The sequence below is a fragment of the Candoia aspera genome, chromosome 3 (assembly GCF_035149785.1).
Source record: "Candoia aspera isolate rCanAsp1 chromosome 3, rCanAsp1.hap2, whole genome shotgun sequence".
NCBI classification, from domain to species: Eukaryota; Metazoa; Chordata; class Lepidosauria; order Squamata; family Boidae; genus Candoia; species Candoia aspera.
The window spans coordinates 31701002-31716519 of record NC_086155.1 but is presented as its reverse complement, the minus strand read 5'-3'; the positions used below and the strand labels follow the sequence as shown (position 1 = coordinate 31716519).

Sequence of the window (15518 nt, the reverse complement as noted above, 5' to 3'; positions counted from 1 at the left end):
CTTCAACAGGGTTGACTGTTCATATTCTTAGCATTTGCCCCACATGTGCAGTGTCCACTTGTTTTTGTACTGTGCTGCCTAATGTGATGCTTATCAGTGCATGGTGTGAAGAGGGAGGGTTGTTTATCAGCCAGCTTGTAGGAGAGCTTGATGTTGATGCTACTCCAAAGTCACCCTCCTGGTTTCCATGCATAAGAGAAAACTAGAACCCAGGTCTCCCCATTCTTAGTCCAGCACCTTAGTCAGCACATGCTGACTCTCTTCAACAGGTTTGACAATTTCCCTGTTTAAAAAAAAATATTGATTATTAATTTATTTTTTAAAATATTTATATAATTTATCCATATGAGAATAAGCATTATCAAAACCAACAAGATTTATTTTTAAGTGGATTGGTAAAGGCACTGCAGTATGAAATATTATTTAGTTCCTAGGCGAAGTCTATTTTGATACTAACTTACTGACTTTCTCTTGACTGTGTACATACAAATTAATAGGTAATTAAACAAGAATATTAGATTACGCAGCTGTTCTGTGATTAGGTATCACCATACTTTTTATGTTCCCAAAGGCAAAAAAACAAAGTGAAAATATACTTTAATAATCAGTGGTATGGGGAAAAAGATAATTAGCATAATAGTTCTGAATTATTTTCCCCCCAAATTAACAGAACAGTTTTTATTATGTACCATTCTTAGGTGATTAAAGATAAATTGGATCAATTTTTATTGGAAATAGAGTATGATAAATGTATTATCCTTATATCCTGAAATTGATTAGCATCTTTACATACATGAGAATGGAACAAACGGAAAATACTAAAATGTTTTGTTTCTGCCGTAAATCAGAGTGGAGTTATAAAGCTTATCATCTCCAGCTGCTTTCTGCAGCACAGTGATAATACATCATACGTCTACTATATCTGGCTATAGCATAAATAGCAAATATTTAATTGAAAAAAATATCCTAGCAGCAAATTTTTTAATAATAATTTTCTGTTCTTATTACCTTCAAGGGTTAAAAAAATCTAATCTGCAGGGAGGAAGTTCTGAAGTTTTCATTGAATTTTGAGAGTTGATTTTCAGCCTCACTGCTTGGCAATCAGAAGAAAAGTAATTTCCAAGACAGGCTTCATTATGGTTACTGGGTAGGGGAAAGAATAGTATATAAAGTAATAAAATAGGTATGTATTACCAAATTGGAATTATGAAAAGGGAGAGTTTGAATTGGCTTTCAAGCAAATAGCACAGTTAAGAAAGGCATACACACATCTGCTGAAGTCTAGAATAATAGTGATGGAATTAGACTGCCTCCTGAAGATGGAAAATAACAGATAAATGAACATGCATGATTTTAAAAATATAGACCAATACTTTCTCTGCTCAGAAGTATAGTAGCTGAAGTAACATAAGTTCAGTGTTTGGTGCAGTCCTCTAGTTTGATTTCTAGATTTTGCTCATCAGTTGCAGGAAGCAATTGAGGTGGCTTAGAATCTGTAGTGTTTACATGTCCATGTCCATATAGTTAGGAAATACCGTATGCACTCAGAAAGATGACAGTTTAAGATAGCCCTCCCCACTTCCCAAAGGAAGATGAATTAATCTGTCACCATACCATTTTCTTGGTAAATCTAAGATAATTTTTTCATTTAAAACTAAATTGTTTGGGGGAAACTACTGTAGAAAATACAGTATTTGAGAGTCTGAAAAGATGAAAAGTAGTGCAAGGGTAATGTAAGAATACTAGAAATAATCTAATAATGTGCTAATGGAAGCAGCACCTGTTAATGGAATGAAACTTGTAATTTCCCCTTCCTCTTATTATCCTCAAACATTTCACAGAAATAAAAGCTTGTATGAGAGGTATGTGGATGTGTGTATATGCATGTATGTATAAATCATAATAGTAACTTCAATATAGCTCTTGAGTTATATCTATAAAGCCGAAATGGGGCTATTCTAAAGTAGGAAAAAAGAATTTTTGGGAAGAAAAGTTTTGCATTTATACCCCCTCCCCAAGAATATTTAGGGAAAATAAAAGGAAATTCCTAACCCCAAAAGTCAATTAAGAATCCAGATGTTGATTTACCCACTCATTCCATATGAATGATTCTGTAGACCAGTTTTCCCCCCCTTCTGTTCTGCAGAGCCCTATGGTTTCGCGAAAGACTATGGACCAAAAAAAAAAAAAATCACAGCCAATTCTCTATCACTAGAGCTTTGCTTCTTGATCAGGGTTTCTGGGATTTTTTTTTTTTAATTAACATGTTCTGTGGCTTGAAAATGTTGGAAACCACCTGCTGTAGACAGTCTTTCTTTTAAGGACTTTAGTTACATTATTTCCACTGGATTGCACTGTTGTAAATTATTTTAATGACTAAATCATTGTGCAAACTTTTGTTAGAGGTTTGCTACACATTTTCCTTTCTTGATTTGATATTGAATTCTATCTAATATTCAATATTTGATGCCGGTAATAAAGGTAGATGCTTGCCAACCAATGGTATTTAAATATTTAATGTGAAATACATAAAATAATCAGAATATTTGTTATGTCATAATAGCAAAAGTTACAATGCAGCTGAAATGTTCAGACTCTTAACTGGTCAAAGATTTATGAATGAGGAGTCCAAATAACATGTAGGGCTTACAAACCTGGAGAAAACATGCTATATTATCAAATAAAAGTTTTGTATGATAACTAAGTTACTGTAAAGTTATAATTTTATAAAACATAGTTCAAAACTCTCCATTGATTAATTAGTAACAAACTGTTTTAGTCCTGTATACATCAGAACTAATTTATTGATTGGTTTATTAGTTTATTGGTTTATTGATCTTTTGATTTGATTTGATTTGATTTGATTTGATGCTGCCCAACTCCAGATGACTCTGGGTGGCTCACAGTACACCAGACAATATTAAAAATAATATAATAAGAAACAACAAATAACAAAACCAATTAGAACACCCTTTCCCCATAGCAAGTCAGTTTACTAAAGTGTTCTTCTTTCTTCTTTCTCTGATAGACATAAGATAGAACACTGCTGATTCTGGAGAAATTCTAATGAAAATAAATGCACTTTTAGTTCCTTGAAAGGATTCTCCAGACTAGAGTTTGCAATCCAACCTTTATTTGTTATGACCAAGCTCATTGCCAGTAAGAAAGGACAGAAGACAATAGATTTGCTATTTACCTTCCTTTCTTCTCTGCCCAATAATCAGAGTTCTGTAGTGACCTGGCAAATCTGTTACAGAAAGGAAGTAGAAATAATAAAACAATGATATTTTGCAGTAAAGATATATAATAAAATCACAGTAAATGAAGCAGCAAAACAGTAAAGGAGGTTAAAGCAGCAGTAAAGTTATGCTTTAAAGACCTGGAAGAATGAAAAGGTCATCACCTGGGGCCAAAAGATTTTCGGTGATTTATCTCTGGGAAAGAATTCTGCAAACAGGATCTCACTTCTAAAAAAAAACAAAAAACCCTTTCCTCATGTAGCATCTGCCTCACTCCAAGATCACCTGAAGAAGAATCTCAGAGATATTTTGGGCCCCAGAAGAAATGAGATACATATCTGAGAATAGATGATTCTTCAGATAATCTGATCCCAAACTATTTAGTTTCAGTTCTTTGGTTTTCTGCTCTGAAAGTGATTTAGATCTATCTATTATTTATAAAACTGTGCTGGTGTGGCACAGAGTGGTAGTTGGCGGTATTGCAACAGAAACTCTCCCCATGGCCTGAGTATGATCCCAGTGGAAGCTGGATTCTTGGGTAGCCGGCTCAGGTCGACTCAGCCTTCCATCCTTCCAAGGTCAGTAAAATGAGCACCCGGCTTGCTGGGGAAGGCAAACCACCCCGCTATAGTCTGCCAAGAAAACGTCGCAAAAGTGGCCTCTCCCCAAAGGGTCAGACATGACTCAGTGCTTCCACAGGGGACCTTTCACCATCACCATTATTTATAAAAGTTCTTTCCTAGTGCATAATGGGGCTTTGCCTTAATAATGACTAGTAGGGAGAACAACCTATTGTATACTATTAGATTATTTCCTTCATTCAAGTAGCTATGTGTGATTTGAGATTTTGTGTCTTAGACCTGGTTCTTTAATTAATCTTAAACTTACTATTTTTTAAAAAAAAATTCTAATCACCCACCTTATAGACTCCTTTTTCCATATGGTTTCCATAAACAACCCATTCTTTAGAGGTTATGAAATTTAATTCCCTGCTTTTTATAAAGGTACATGCACTGATGCATGCAGCCTTATAAACCTTCCACCATACTGATTTTCCATTGCACTCAGTGGTGATAGACCTTTTTAAGATAACTACAGACCAGTTTACATGAAACTTCTGTTAAGATCCATGCTGTGATTTCGCCGAATTTCTGTAAGATTTAGGAATTTTTTTTAGCAGTAATAAATGCAGTTAGAACCGCTGTTTATAGCAACTTAGCAATTTCCTGAAGGCTCTAGCATATTTGCATTTTGATTATTTTTTTCCTGTCATTCCAGTTTGACGGAGAGAACATGTATATGGGAATGAATGACAATAACCAGGAGTTCCTCTCAGCAAATCAGGTAAAACTAATTGTCTTTCAAGGATGTAGCTGTGCAGGATATCCTCATAATTTGCTTGTGCAATATTGAAGACAGAATCTAGTCTAGAGTTCTAAAGTGAAGGTGGGGTAGCAGTACACACAGATTATCAGATCCACAAGATTAGTCTGCTGAGCATAAGAAGATAAGTAGTCCTCTGAGCAGAAAAAAATGTTTCAGATTCACTGACCCACCTGTACAGCCATGGCAGAAGCTCTTATCCGAGGTGGCTTCAGGTATGCCCCTTGCCCAGATAGCTACCTCTGTTAAATGAACAAGTAAGTGACAGATATTTGCAAATCTCTTTCATCAGTTCTGTAGTAGATTTTGGTTGTTCCACTGGAAGATGATTGTTGTTGTTTATTCATTTAGTCGCTTTCGACTCTTCGTGACTTCATGGACCAGCCCACGCCAGAGCTTCCTGTCGGTCGTCAACACCCCCAGCTCCCCCAGGGACGAGTCCGTCACCTCTAGAATCTTGCCCTTGGTCGGCCTCTCTTCCTTTTGCCTTCCACTCTCCCTAGCATCAGCATCTTCTCCAGGGTGTCCTGTCTTCTCATTATGTGGCCAAAGTATTTCAGTTTTGCCTTTAATATCATTCCCTCAAGTGAGCAGCCTGGCTTTATTTCCTGGAGGATGGACTGGTTGGATCTTCTTGCAGTCCAAGGCACTCTCAGAATTTTCCTCCACCACCACAGTTCAAAAGCATCGATCTTCCTTCGCTCAGCCTTCCTTATGGTCCAGCTCTCGCAGCCATATGTTACTACAGGGAACACCATTGCTTTAACTATGCGGACCTTTGCTGTCAGTGTGATGTCTCTGCTCTTAACTATTTTATCGAGATTTGTCATTGCTCTTCTCCCAAGGATTAAGCGTCTTCTGATTTCCTGACTGCAGTCAGCATCTGCAGTAATCTTTGCACCTAGGAATACAAAGTCTTTCACTGCTTCTACATTTTCTCCCTCTATTTGCCAGTTATCAATGAAGCTGGTTGCCATAATCTTGGTTTTTTTGAGGTTTAGCTGCAAGCCAGCTTTTGCACTTTCTTCTTTCACCTTCATCATAAGGCTCCTCAGTTCCTCTTCGCTTTCAGCCATCAAAGTGGTATCATCTGCATATCTGAGATTGTTAATGTTTCTTCCAGTGATTTTAACTCCAGCCTTGGATTCCTCAAGGCCAGCTTGTCGCATGATGTGTTCTGCGTACAAGTTGAATAGGTAGGGTGAGAGTATACAGCCCTGCCGTACTCCTTTCCCAATCTTAAACCAGTCCGTTGTTCCGTGGTCTGTTCTTACTGTTGCTACTTGGTCGTTATACAGATTCTTCAGGAGGCATACAAGATGACTTGGTATCCCCATACCGCTAAGAACTTGCCACAATTTGTTATGGTCCACACAGTCAAAGGCTTTAGAATAGTCAATAAAACAGAAATAGATGTTTTTCTGAAACTCCCTGGCTTTTTCCATTATCCAGCGGATATTGGCAATTTGGTCTCTAGTTCCTCTGCCTTTTCTAAACCCAGCTTGTACATCTGGCAATTCTCGCTCCATGAACTGCTGAAGTCTACCTTGCAGGATCTTGAGCATTACCTTACTGGCATGTAAAATGAGTGCCACTGTTCGATAGTTTGAACATTCTTTAGTGTTTCCCTTTTTTGGTATGGGGATATAAATTGATTTTTTCCAATCTGATGGCTATTCTTGTGTTTTCCAAATTTGCTGGCATATAGCATGCATTACCTTGACAGCATCATCTTGCAAGATTTTGAACAGTTCAGCTGGGATGCCGTCGTCTCCTGCTGCCTTGTTATTAGCAATGCTTCTTAAGGCCCACTCAACCTCACTCTTCAGGATGTCTGGCTCTAGCTCACTGACCACACCGTCAAAGCTATCCCCGATATTGTTATCCTTTCTATACAGGTCTTCTGTATATTCTTGCCACCTTTTCTTGATCTCTTCTTCTTCTGTTAGGTCCTTGCCATCTTTGTTTTTGATCATACCCATTTTTGCCTGGAATTTACCTCCAATGTTTCTAATTTTCTGGAAGAGGTCTCTTGTCCTTCCTATTCTATTGTCTTCTTCCACTTCCGCGCATTGCTTGTTTAAAAATAATTCCTTATCTCTTCTGGCTAACCTCTGGAATTTTGCATTTAATTGAGCATATCTCCCCCTATCACTGTTGCCTTTTGCTTTCCTTCTTTCTTGGGCTACTTCTAGTGTCTCAGCAGACAGCCATTTTGCCTTCTTGGTTTTCTCTTTCTTTGGGATGTATTTTGTTGCCGCCTCCTGAACAATGCTGCCAACTTCTGTCCATAGTTCTTCCGGGACCCTATCTACTAAGTCCAGTCCCTTAAATCTATTCTTCACCTCCACTGCATATTCCTTAGGAATATTAGTGAGCTCATATATAGCTGATCTGTGGGTCTTCCCTAATCTCTTTAGTCTGATCCTAAATTGTGCAAGAAGAAGTTCATGATCTGAATTACAGTCAGCTCCAGGCCTTGTTTTTACCGACTGTACAGATGTCCGCCACCTTTGGCTGCAAAGGATGTAATCAATCTGATTTCGGTGTTGTCCATCTGGTGAAGTCCATGTATAAAGCCGTCTCTTAGGTTGTTGGAAGAGAGTGTTCGTGATGCAGAGTGAATTGTCTTGGCAAAATTCTATCAGCCTATGTCCTGCTTCATTTTGTTCTCCCAGGCCATACTTACCTGTAATTCGAGGTGTCATTTGACTGCCCACCTTAGCATTCCAGTCTCCTGTGATGAAAATAACATCTCTTTTAGGCGTGTTGTCCAGTAGGTGCTGCAGATCCTCATAGGACTGCTCTACTTCAGCTTCTTCAGCATTTGTGGTTGGGGCATATATTTGGATCACTGTGATGTTAGATGGCTTGCCCTGAATTCGAATTGAGATCATTCTGTCATTTTTTGGGTTGTATCCAAGCACTGCTTTAGCCACTTTACTATTAATTATGAAGGCTACTCCATTTCTTCTGTGGTCCTCTTGTCCACAGTAGTAGATCTGGTGGTCATTTGATGTGAAGTGGCCCATTCCAGTCAATTTCAGTCACTGACGCCCAGAATGTCTATCTTTAATCTTGACATCTCACCAATAACCACATCCAATTTGCCCTGGGTCATAGATCTTACATTCCAGGTTCCAATGGTGCGTTGATCCTTAGAACATTGGATTCGCCGTTCACCACCAGCACCGTCGGCCGCTAGCCGTCCTTTCGGCTTTGAGCTAGCTGCGTCATCACGTCTGGGGCTAGTTGAGCTCATCCTCTGTTCCTCTCCAGTAGCATTTTGACCATCTTCCAACCTGGGGGTCTCATCTTCCGATGGTATACCGACATATCTCTGTTTGTACTGATCCATTTAGTTTTCACGGCAAGAATACTGGGGTGGGTTGCCATTACCTTCCCCAGGGATCGCATTTAGTCTGACCTCTCTGTCATGACCTTCCCGTCTTGGGTGGCCCTTCACGGTTTAGCTCATGGCATCATTGAGGTGCTCAAGCTCCAGCACCACGACAAGGTAACGATCCTTTGCTGAAGGGAAGATGATGGAAGACTGAAATACACATTTTATATATAATGTGGTGCTTGATGTATATTGTAAATTTTCTATCTGTTATGGAATTACTAAGCACTAAAAAAAAAAAAGTAGATTGTAATTGTGCAGGAATGTATTTGGGTGTGTGTATGTGTATGTGTGTCCATCCATCCATCCATCCATCCTCCCCGTCTTCCTCCCCCCCTCCCCTTGGAGACTTCACTTACATGTTTCTAGGGCAGTGTTCCTATACAGTATGTTGTCACTTGCTAACCTCCTCAGCAATTGTGATGGACTACAGTAACACAGCTTGTTGTCAGGGAGCACATTCCAAGGAAGTGGGCAGGACACGAGACAACATAGCTCAGAGATATAACATGGGAAGTCAAGGAGACTCAGAATAGCCCCGCCCTTGAGCCTCCCAGGTTATTTCCCTTAGATTAGAGTAGAGTAGAATTAGTCTGGCAAGATTCTGCCTATACAGTGTGGTCAAATAAAGAACTGAAGATTAGCTGGACTGATTCCTTGTGGTTCTTGAGCTAGGCCTGACAGCAATCCACAAACTAAATAATACAAAAGAAGAAGGAAGGCATTGGAGGGAAAGCTTGCAGTTTATTTATCTACAGTATATACTGTAGCTTAGAGATCACCTGACCCCAAATGATTTTGGGCAGCTTACACTTTAAAAGCAAGAATAAAAAATTAAGAAACCATTCATGGACATCCAGAAAAGTAAAACCAAACATAACTACAAAAAACCTGATTGTTTAAGCAGCCATCCTACTCCAAGGCTTAGAGAACAGCCAGGTTTTCAAAGACTTTCAGAACATCACTAGGGTAGGAGCTTTATGGATCTCTGCGGGGGATACCAAACCAGAGGACAGGCACTGCAATAAAGAAGTCATGCTACCTACATCCCAATAGATGGCATTGCGTAATAGAGAGGACTTGGAGTATATCCACTCTGCCTGATCTTACCAGCCAGGCAGAAATGATGGAAGATAGGTGGGTCCTCAAATAATCCTAGCTAGCTAGACTGAAGTTTAAATCAAATCACTGGAAATCACTTCTCTGTGCTTCCAAGAAAATTAATGGATGTGTTGAGTTCAACTGGGGTAAAGTCTATGTAATTTGTGCAGCTTATATGTCTATTTGTGTATATAGATCTCCTCCCTTGGTGATGTGTGTGTGTGCATGTGCGCCTTCAAGTCAATCTTGACTCCTGGCAGTTGCTTGGACTAGGTCCTATAGTTTTCTTGGCAAGTTTTTCAGAAGTGTTTTGCCATTGCCTCCTTTCCAGGGCTGAGAGAGAACGACTGGCCAAAGGTCACCCAGCTGGTCTCACGCCTAAGGCAGAACTAAAACTGTTTCCTGGTTTCTAGCCCAGTGCCTTAAGTAATACCTTGTTGACATGTCCCGAGTAAATGCTATTAACTGGGTGGTTTTTCCTCATTTTCTTCAAACACTTGTGCAGAATTTCCCTATATTCAGAAACATTTTTCTTCATATTTCACAACGGGGTTGGAGTAGCTGGATACAATGCAAAAGCATGCACTGGTGAGATTCTAACCTACTAAAGTTCTAATCAAGGCAAATACATCCACACAAGCAAACTTCTGAAATTTTGCTTGCTTTGGGGAAAATAAATATATAAAAGTTGAGTTTTTTTTATTTTTTTAAAGGTGCTTGCAGCAGTTGCCATATATTCTCTAAATGGACAATTTGTTCTTTTCCTTAAACTCACACCTACTCTGACAAGTCTGCATACGTTGACAAAGAATGTAAATACTGAACTCCATTCTCTTCACCGTGAAAAAGTTGTGCAGGATTTGTTGATCCTGTATGTTTTTATCCATGATGACTCTACTTATTTATATATTATTTTATTTGGTGGTCTGTATTTTTAAATACTACTTCTCTTCATACATTTCTAAAATGGCTTATATTGGAAAACTGAAATATTCATATAATAAAATTTCATAACATGAAATGTAAGGAATATATAACCAAAACAAGATCAAGAAAACAACTGGCAGCAGAGCAGACAAAAACGTATTTGCTGTATCAGCCATTGGAAATGGAAAGAGAAAAAGAAACTTTAAATATCCTTGTGGAAAGATAACAAAGATGGTGCCTCAGAGGTTTCCCAAGAGAAGAATTGCAAATAATGGAAGAATATGAACAGAGAAATCTGTGAGCTGTGTTATTCTTTAGACATGGCTACAATACCCCCCCCCTTTTTTTTGGTCTGGTTGTATAATGTTGTAGATGACAGAATAGTCTTTTTAAAGATGTTTATTATACAGCAGAACAGAGTTTCTCAACCTTAGCAACTTTAAGATGGGTGAACTTCAACTCCTAGAATTCCCCAGCCAGCATGGGGAATACATGCTGGCTGGGGAATTCTGGGAGTTGAAGTTCACCCATCTTAAAGTTGCCAAGGTTGAGAAACACTGCAGTAGAGAAGCTCCTTGATAGTGGGATTAAGGCTAAGTGCAAGGATGGAAAATAAAATTACAAAAGTGTTATTCTTCAAAATCAATGCCCATTTTGATGTAGTTTTTAGACGAATTCTAATTATTTCCATGAAAAGCTCTGATTTAGCAAAATACTAAATGCATCCATCCTTTTATCTAATACCTCATACTCATTTGCCCCTTTCATATCTAATGCAGTATATCTGGTACAGTGTCATTTAGGTGTTACGTGCATCCATGAACTCCATTCTTACAAGAGTTTCAGGCTAGTCAATCATGGAAGTCATTGCTGTTTTTTTCACATTGCAGTGAAAAGTTCCAAGTTACCTTAAGAAAGGTTCATGTTTGTGGTTAAGCCAGGGAAATTATTTGGCAAGTTTATTAATGATTACTTTACATATTGCAGTAAACACTTAGAAATAATGTATTTCTTTTCTCATGTTTTGCCTGTTGTGTCATGATAAATAATCTCATATGGGGAATAGCATTATCTTCTCCATGGTCACATCTTTTTAAATATATAAAAATGGGCTGTAAGGGATAGTCATATGTGGCTGTACTCTAGGCATTCATTCTAGAAAGATGAGTGGGACACTCTTATGCTTTCTATAGGAAAATTAAAATGTTTCTTTGATGAGCTTTGGCTTTACAATACTACTATTAGAATAGTCTCTCCTAGATTATTCATTTTTTACTATTTTATCTTGGGTGCTATTTCATTTAAGTTATTTTATACTGTTTTTGTTGTTACTGATACTTTAATAGCTTTACTCCAGCATTTAGTGAAACTGTAGTTTTAGATCCTAGCTTGTTCTTGTCTGTCCCCTAAGCTTTTAAGCAAACCACCAATTGCCTGTTTGAACATTATGTAGAAGCATGGTTAGATTAACATAAAAACAATTAAAAATCATTGCTAGCATGTAAAAAAGAAGGGGAAGTGAAGCACAACAGCCCCAGATCTATGCAGTTATTTATCTAAAGGTAGTTCACGGTTAGTAGCCTTGATCATGGTTCTAATCTCTCTCTCTCTGTGTGTGTGTGTGTGTGTGTGTGTATCTGTTTATATGTGTGTATATATATGAGACAGGTTACCGTGGAAAGTTTAGGGGACATACCCATGAAGAAGCTTGAATCATATCTTCTCTTAAACAGGAACAGAACCATAATAAATTCCTTTCTACATTCAGACAAATAAAGCTCATTGTCACCAAGTTATAACTATATACTAGCAGTATTCCTTGGTAGACGGGCATGGTACTTTATGATACAGTCAAAGAGACTTCTTCACACAAGTCCTCTATGCAAAAAAAGAAAAGTAAGTTGTTAAGGCAATGGTTAGTTAGATGCTTTCTGGAATGATAATTTCACAGAAGTGAAAAAGGCATATTTTTATGTTTAATAAATTGCAGTTTGTAGAATTAAATATTCTACAAGGTGATTTGCTGTCCAGAAAATAAATTTGCTTGGTCAAAGATGAAAGGAAAGGGATAGTTAATAGGTGTGTGCGGCATTTTAAAAATCCTTAACTGCTGATATAATTTGTTGCTTCTAAAACTACTACAATTAGGAATAATTCTAATATAAAAATCTAGCCTATTCCTGACTATTTTCCCCCTTATAAGTCAAGAAACAGTCAAACTATTTTCTGTCTTCTTTAACACTTGATTAAGATGTTAATTTTGCCAGCACAGTAGTATATCATAATTTGGTTAGCCATTCTGCCTGAGATAGGCACTTCTGAGATTCATACTGCACTTATTTTATTTAGCAGTATATGTCTTAATGTAAGTAAATTAAAGGGTCTAATAGTAATTTATTTATTTATTTATAGATTTATTCATTGCCCATCTCCGCCTCATGGGGGACTCTGGGCAGTTTACAATAAAATATATGTAATATATGTCCTGCTGTGCCTGTTTGGCTTTCTGCAGTTGTTAAAAAAAAGTGCTTTGAACATACCTAGCTCATGTGTTGGGGATGACAGAATAAATCTTGCCTCACCTGACCAACACTTTTTTTGCATTCATTTTAAGCCATTTTCCCACCTAGCAGGTAACAGACTAATTCTTGGGGGGTTTTTTCCATGTCAGAAGCACCTACCAAGGCACTTCTGTGTTGAAAGGATTTGCTGGTGACATCATCATTGCCCGGGGGACGCCCAAGGGGGGTCCTTTCCTGTTCCTGTTGTTTTCCCACTGAACTGGTACCTATTCATCTACTTGCATTTGCATGCTTTCGAACTGCTAGGTTAGAAGGAGCTGGGACAAATTGACAGCAGCTCACTCTGTCACGTGGCTTGCGTGCTCGGGTTTCGAATTGCCGACCGACCTTAATGGTCCTCTGACTCAGCATCTTAACCACTGGGCCACCGCGGCCTCTCTATTCTTGGTTGAACTAGCATGTATTTTCAAAGATATATGAAAATTCCTGAGCCATTTTAAAAATAAAATCAAGATTGAAACAAGTATAGTCAGTTGAAATTAAACGTTTTGCATTATGATAAAAAAGCACAAGGGTGCTGACCTAGACTATGAAGAGTTCCAAGGAGCTGTATTTGGATGTTCATCTGGCTTTCCCCTTCTACTCGACCTTGGTTCTTAACAGCTTTACTATCTGTGGTGGCATTCAGACTATATGCTTGTCATGATTTAAGGTTAGTCAGGAATGTACCAGATGACAAAAGCAAGCTGATGTGGTGGATCTCGGCACTTGTGAGAATCCAGCCTGCCTCTGACTCAGAAATTGAAACTCCTTCTGAGTCAGAGGAGAAACAGAAACTTACCAGGCTGAAACCGGGAAAGTGAAACCTGGGGATGAGTCAGCAGCGCGGGAAGAGTCCAAGGCACTGATTGGCCAAGACCCGGAGGAGGATTTGAATCCTCCAATCAGCACACGCCAACAACGGGCAGAAAAGCGTGCAAAGGAGAAGGCAGCTTGATTGGCTGCAGAAAGGTCCAGGCGCATGAAGGATTGGCATAAAAGGCAAATGCACGAAAAGCAAGCTGCTGGAGGCGACTGATCCTACAAGCCTGCAGCGTCCACAGAAGAGTCCTTACCAGCATCGGAGACAGTGTCTGTTATTGAAGAGGAATCAGCGCCAGCATTCTCCATGGAAGAGGACTTGAATCCTGCTTCTGCTGCTACCTCGGACCTTCTCCTCGCCAAACCCAGCAACCTCAGTCTTGCATCCAGCTTCAGATCTTCACCTTCACCTTGTACGTGTTCCAGGCGTGCTCCTTGCCCCGTTTTGAGATTTCAGCCATGTTCAGAGTCTCCAGTCCAGCCTTGTCATTGCCAGCTTGCAATCTTGCCCCAAGCCTTCAGTGCAGCCTTGTAATGTTTCTAGGCCGCTGTTTAGCTCCAAGTCTCCTGTGCAGCTTCAGTGTGCTTTCAACCTCCAGTCTCGCAGTGAATCTTCGGTCCAGTCCAACCTTGTTCCGAGTTTCCAGTCATGCTCCAAGTTCCTAGTCCAGAGTATTCAGCCTAGTCCAGAGCCTCCAGTCAAGTCCAGCCTTGCTCCAAGCTCTCAGCCTTGCTCTGAGTTCCTAGTTCCGAGTATCTAGTCTAGTCCTGAGTCTTCAGCCAAGTCTAGCCTTGCTCTGAGTTCTCAGCCTTGCTCTGAATTCCTAGACCAGAGTATCCAGCCTAGTCCAGGGCTTCCAACCAAGTCCAGCCTTGCTCTGAGTTCTCAGCCTTGCTCCAAGTCTGCAGTCCCCAGTGTCCAGCCCAGCCCGGTCCTTAGAACCCAGAGGTGCCCAGGAGGCTCCGGCCAGCCCCGCTCAGTGTTCCTGTGCCAGCCTGTTTCAAGTGGTGTTCCAGTTCGAGATCAGTTGACTTCAACTTCAGTGGCATCTCGCACTCCAGTTTCTTCCAGCCTTCCAGTCTCTGTTAGAGAGTCCTGCTCTCTGCCTTGCTGTCGTCTCCTCCTGCAATCTTGCCTGTTTCCTTGTTGCTGCCCAGCTGGTTTTGATTGAACCAGTTCTTTTCTTGATTCTAAGGACTTATTTACTGTAAACAGTTATTTAATAAAGAGTATTTTTGATATTTAATCTGTCTGGCTGCCTCTAAGTCTGAACAGGATAGCATTGTTGCTAATTCTCAGGAAGGAGAGAGTGCATTCCAGGGAGATAAGAGAACTCTCAGTAGTCTGGGGGCTGGTGGTAGGAAAGCAAAGAGACTTAAGGTGGCCCCACCCTAGAGTCTCTCGGGTTATTTGTGCTTGAGTTAGTGAGAGTTGCTTTAGTCTAGCAAGATTCTGTCTATATGGTGAGAACAATAAAGAACTAGAGTTGGAAGACACTGACTCAGCATGGTTCTTGGCCTGGTTCTGACAGCTGCTATCTTCATATTTTGTCTAAACTGAGGATATTATGTAAAAGGTGAATCTGCTTGGGTTAGGCAAGGTACTTTGGAGTTGTTGGCAGTGCAAAGATAGAACCTGTCTGCTACTCTTTAAAGCAGCCGAGTCTTTTTCTGGAATTATACAGAAGTTCCAAAGGGCAGGCATATGATTTTGGGAAAAGACAGCTATTTTAAAATTTTGCAGACAGGTGTACTCTGGTACTCGAAAGCAGCTTTTTGAAATAGAATCTTAAGTGCTGCATGGTGGTTTACAGCCACATTACCCCATGAGCATGTTCTGCTTTCTTAATGATTGAGAATCAGCCCATTGTGTCAATAGTAGGTTTTCACAGGATTTCCTGGGCATCCAAATTAGCTACCTGTTAATTCATTTAGAAATAAATTTTCTAAGCTGATTTATTGTTATTTATGTTAAGAAACTTGGTGACTGCTTTGCTTTAAGTTCTCCGTATAATAGCTTGGACACTGAAAAGTCGTATCTCAAGGAGAGGTGTGCCCTTTTAAAAACTGTAGAGGTTCACC

General features: G+C 39.5%; 1 protein-coding gene across 3 annotated transcripts in view; it reads left to right on the top strand.

The window, feature by feature from the left end:
• TOX2 (TOX high mobility group box family member 2) overlaps nt 1–15518 on the top strand; it is a 259168-nt gene that overhangs the window by 74373 nt on the left and 169277 nt on the right. For all 3 annotated transcript variants that reach the window (XM_063297236.1, XM_063297234.1, XM_063297235.1), the window contains one exon: nt 4518–4583. In XM_063297236.1, coding sequence (XP_063153306.1) covers nt 4518–4583 — 66 coding nt within the window. The remainder of the gene's footprint in view (nt 1–4517; nt 4584–15518) is intronic.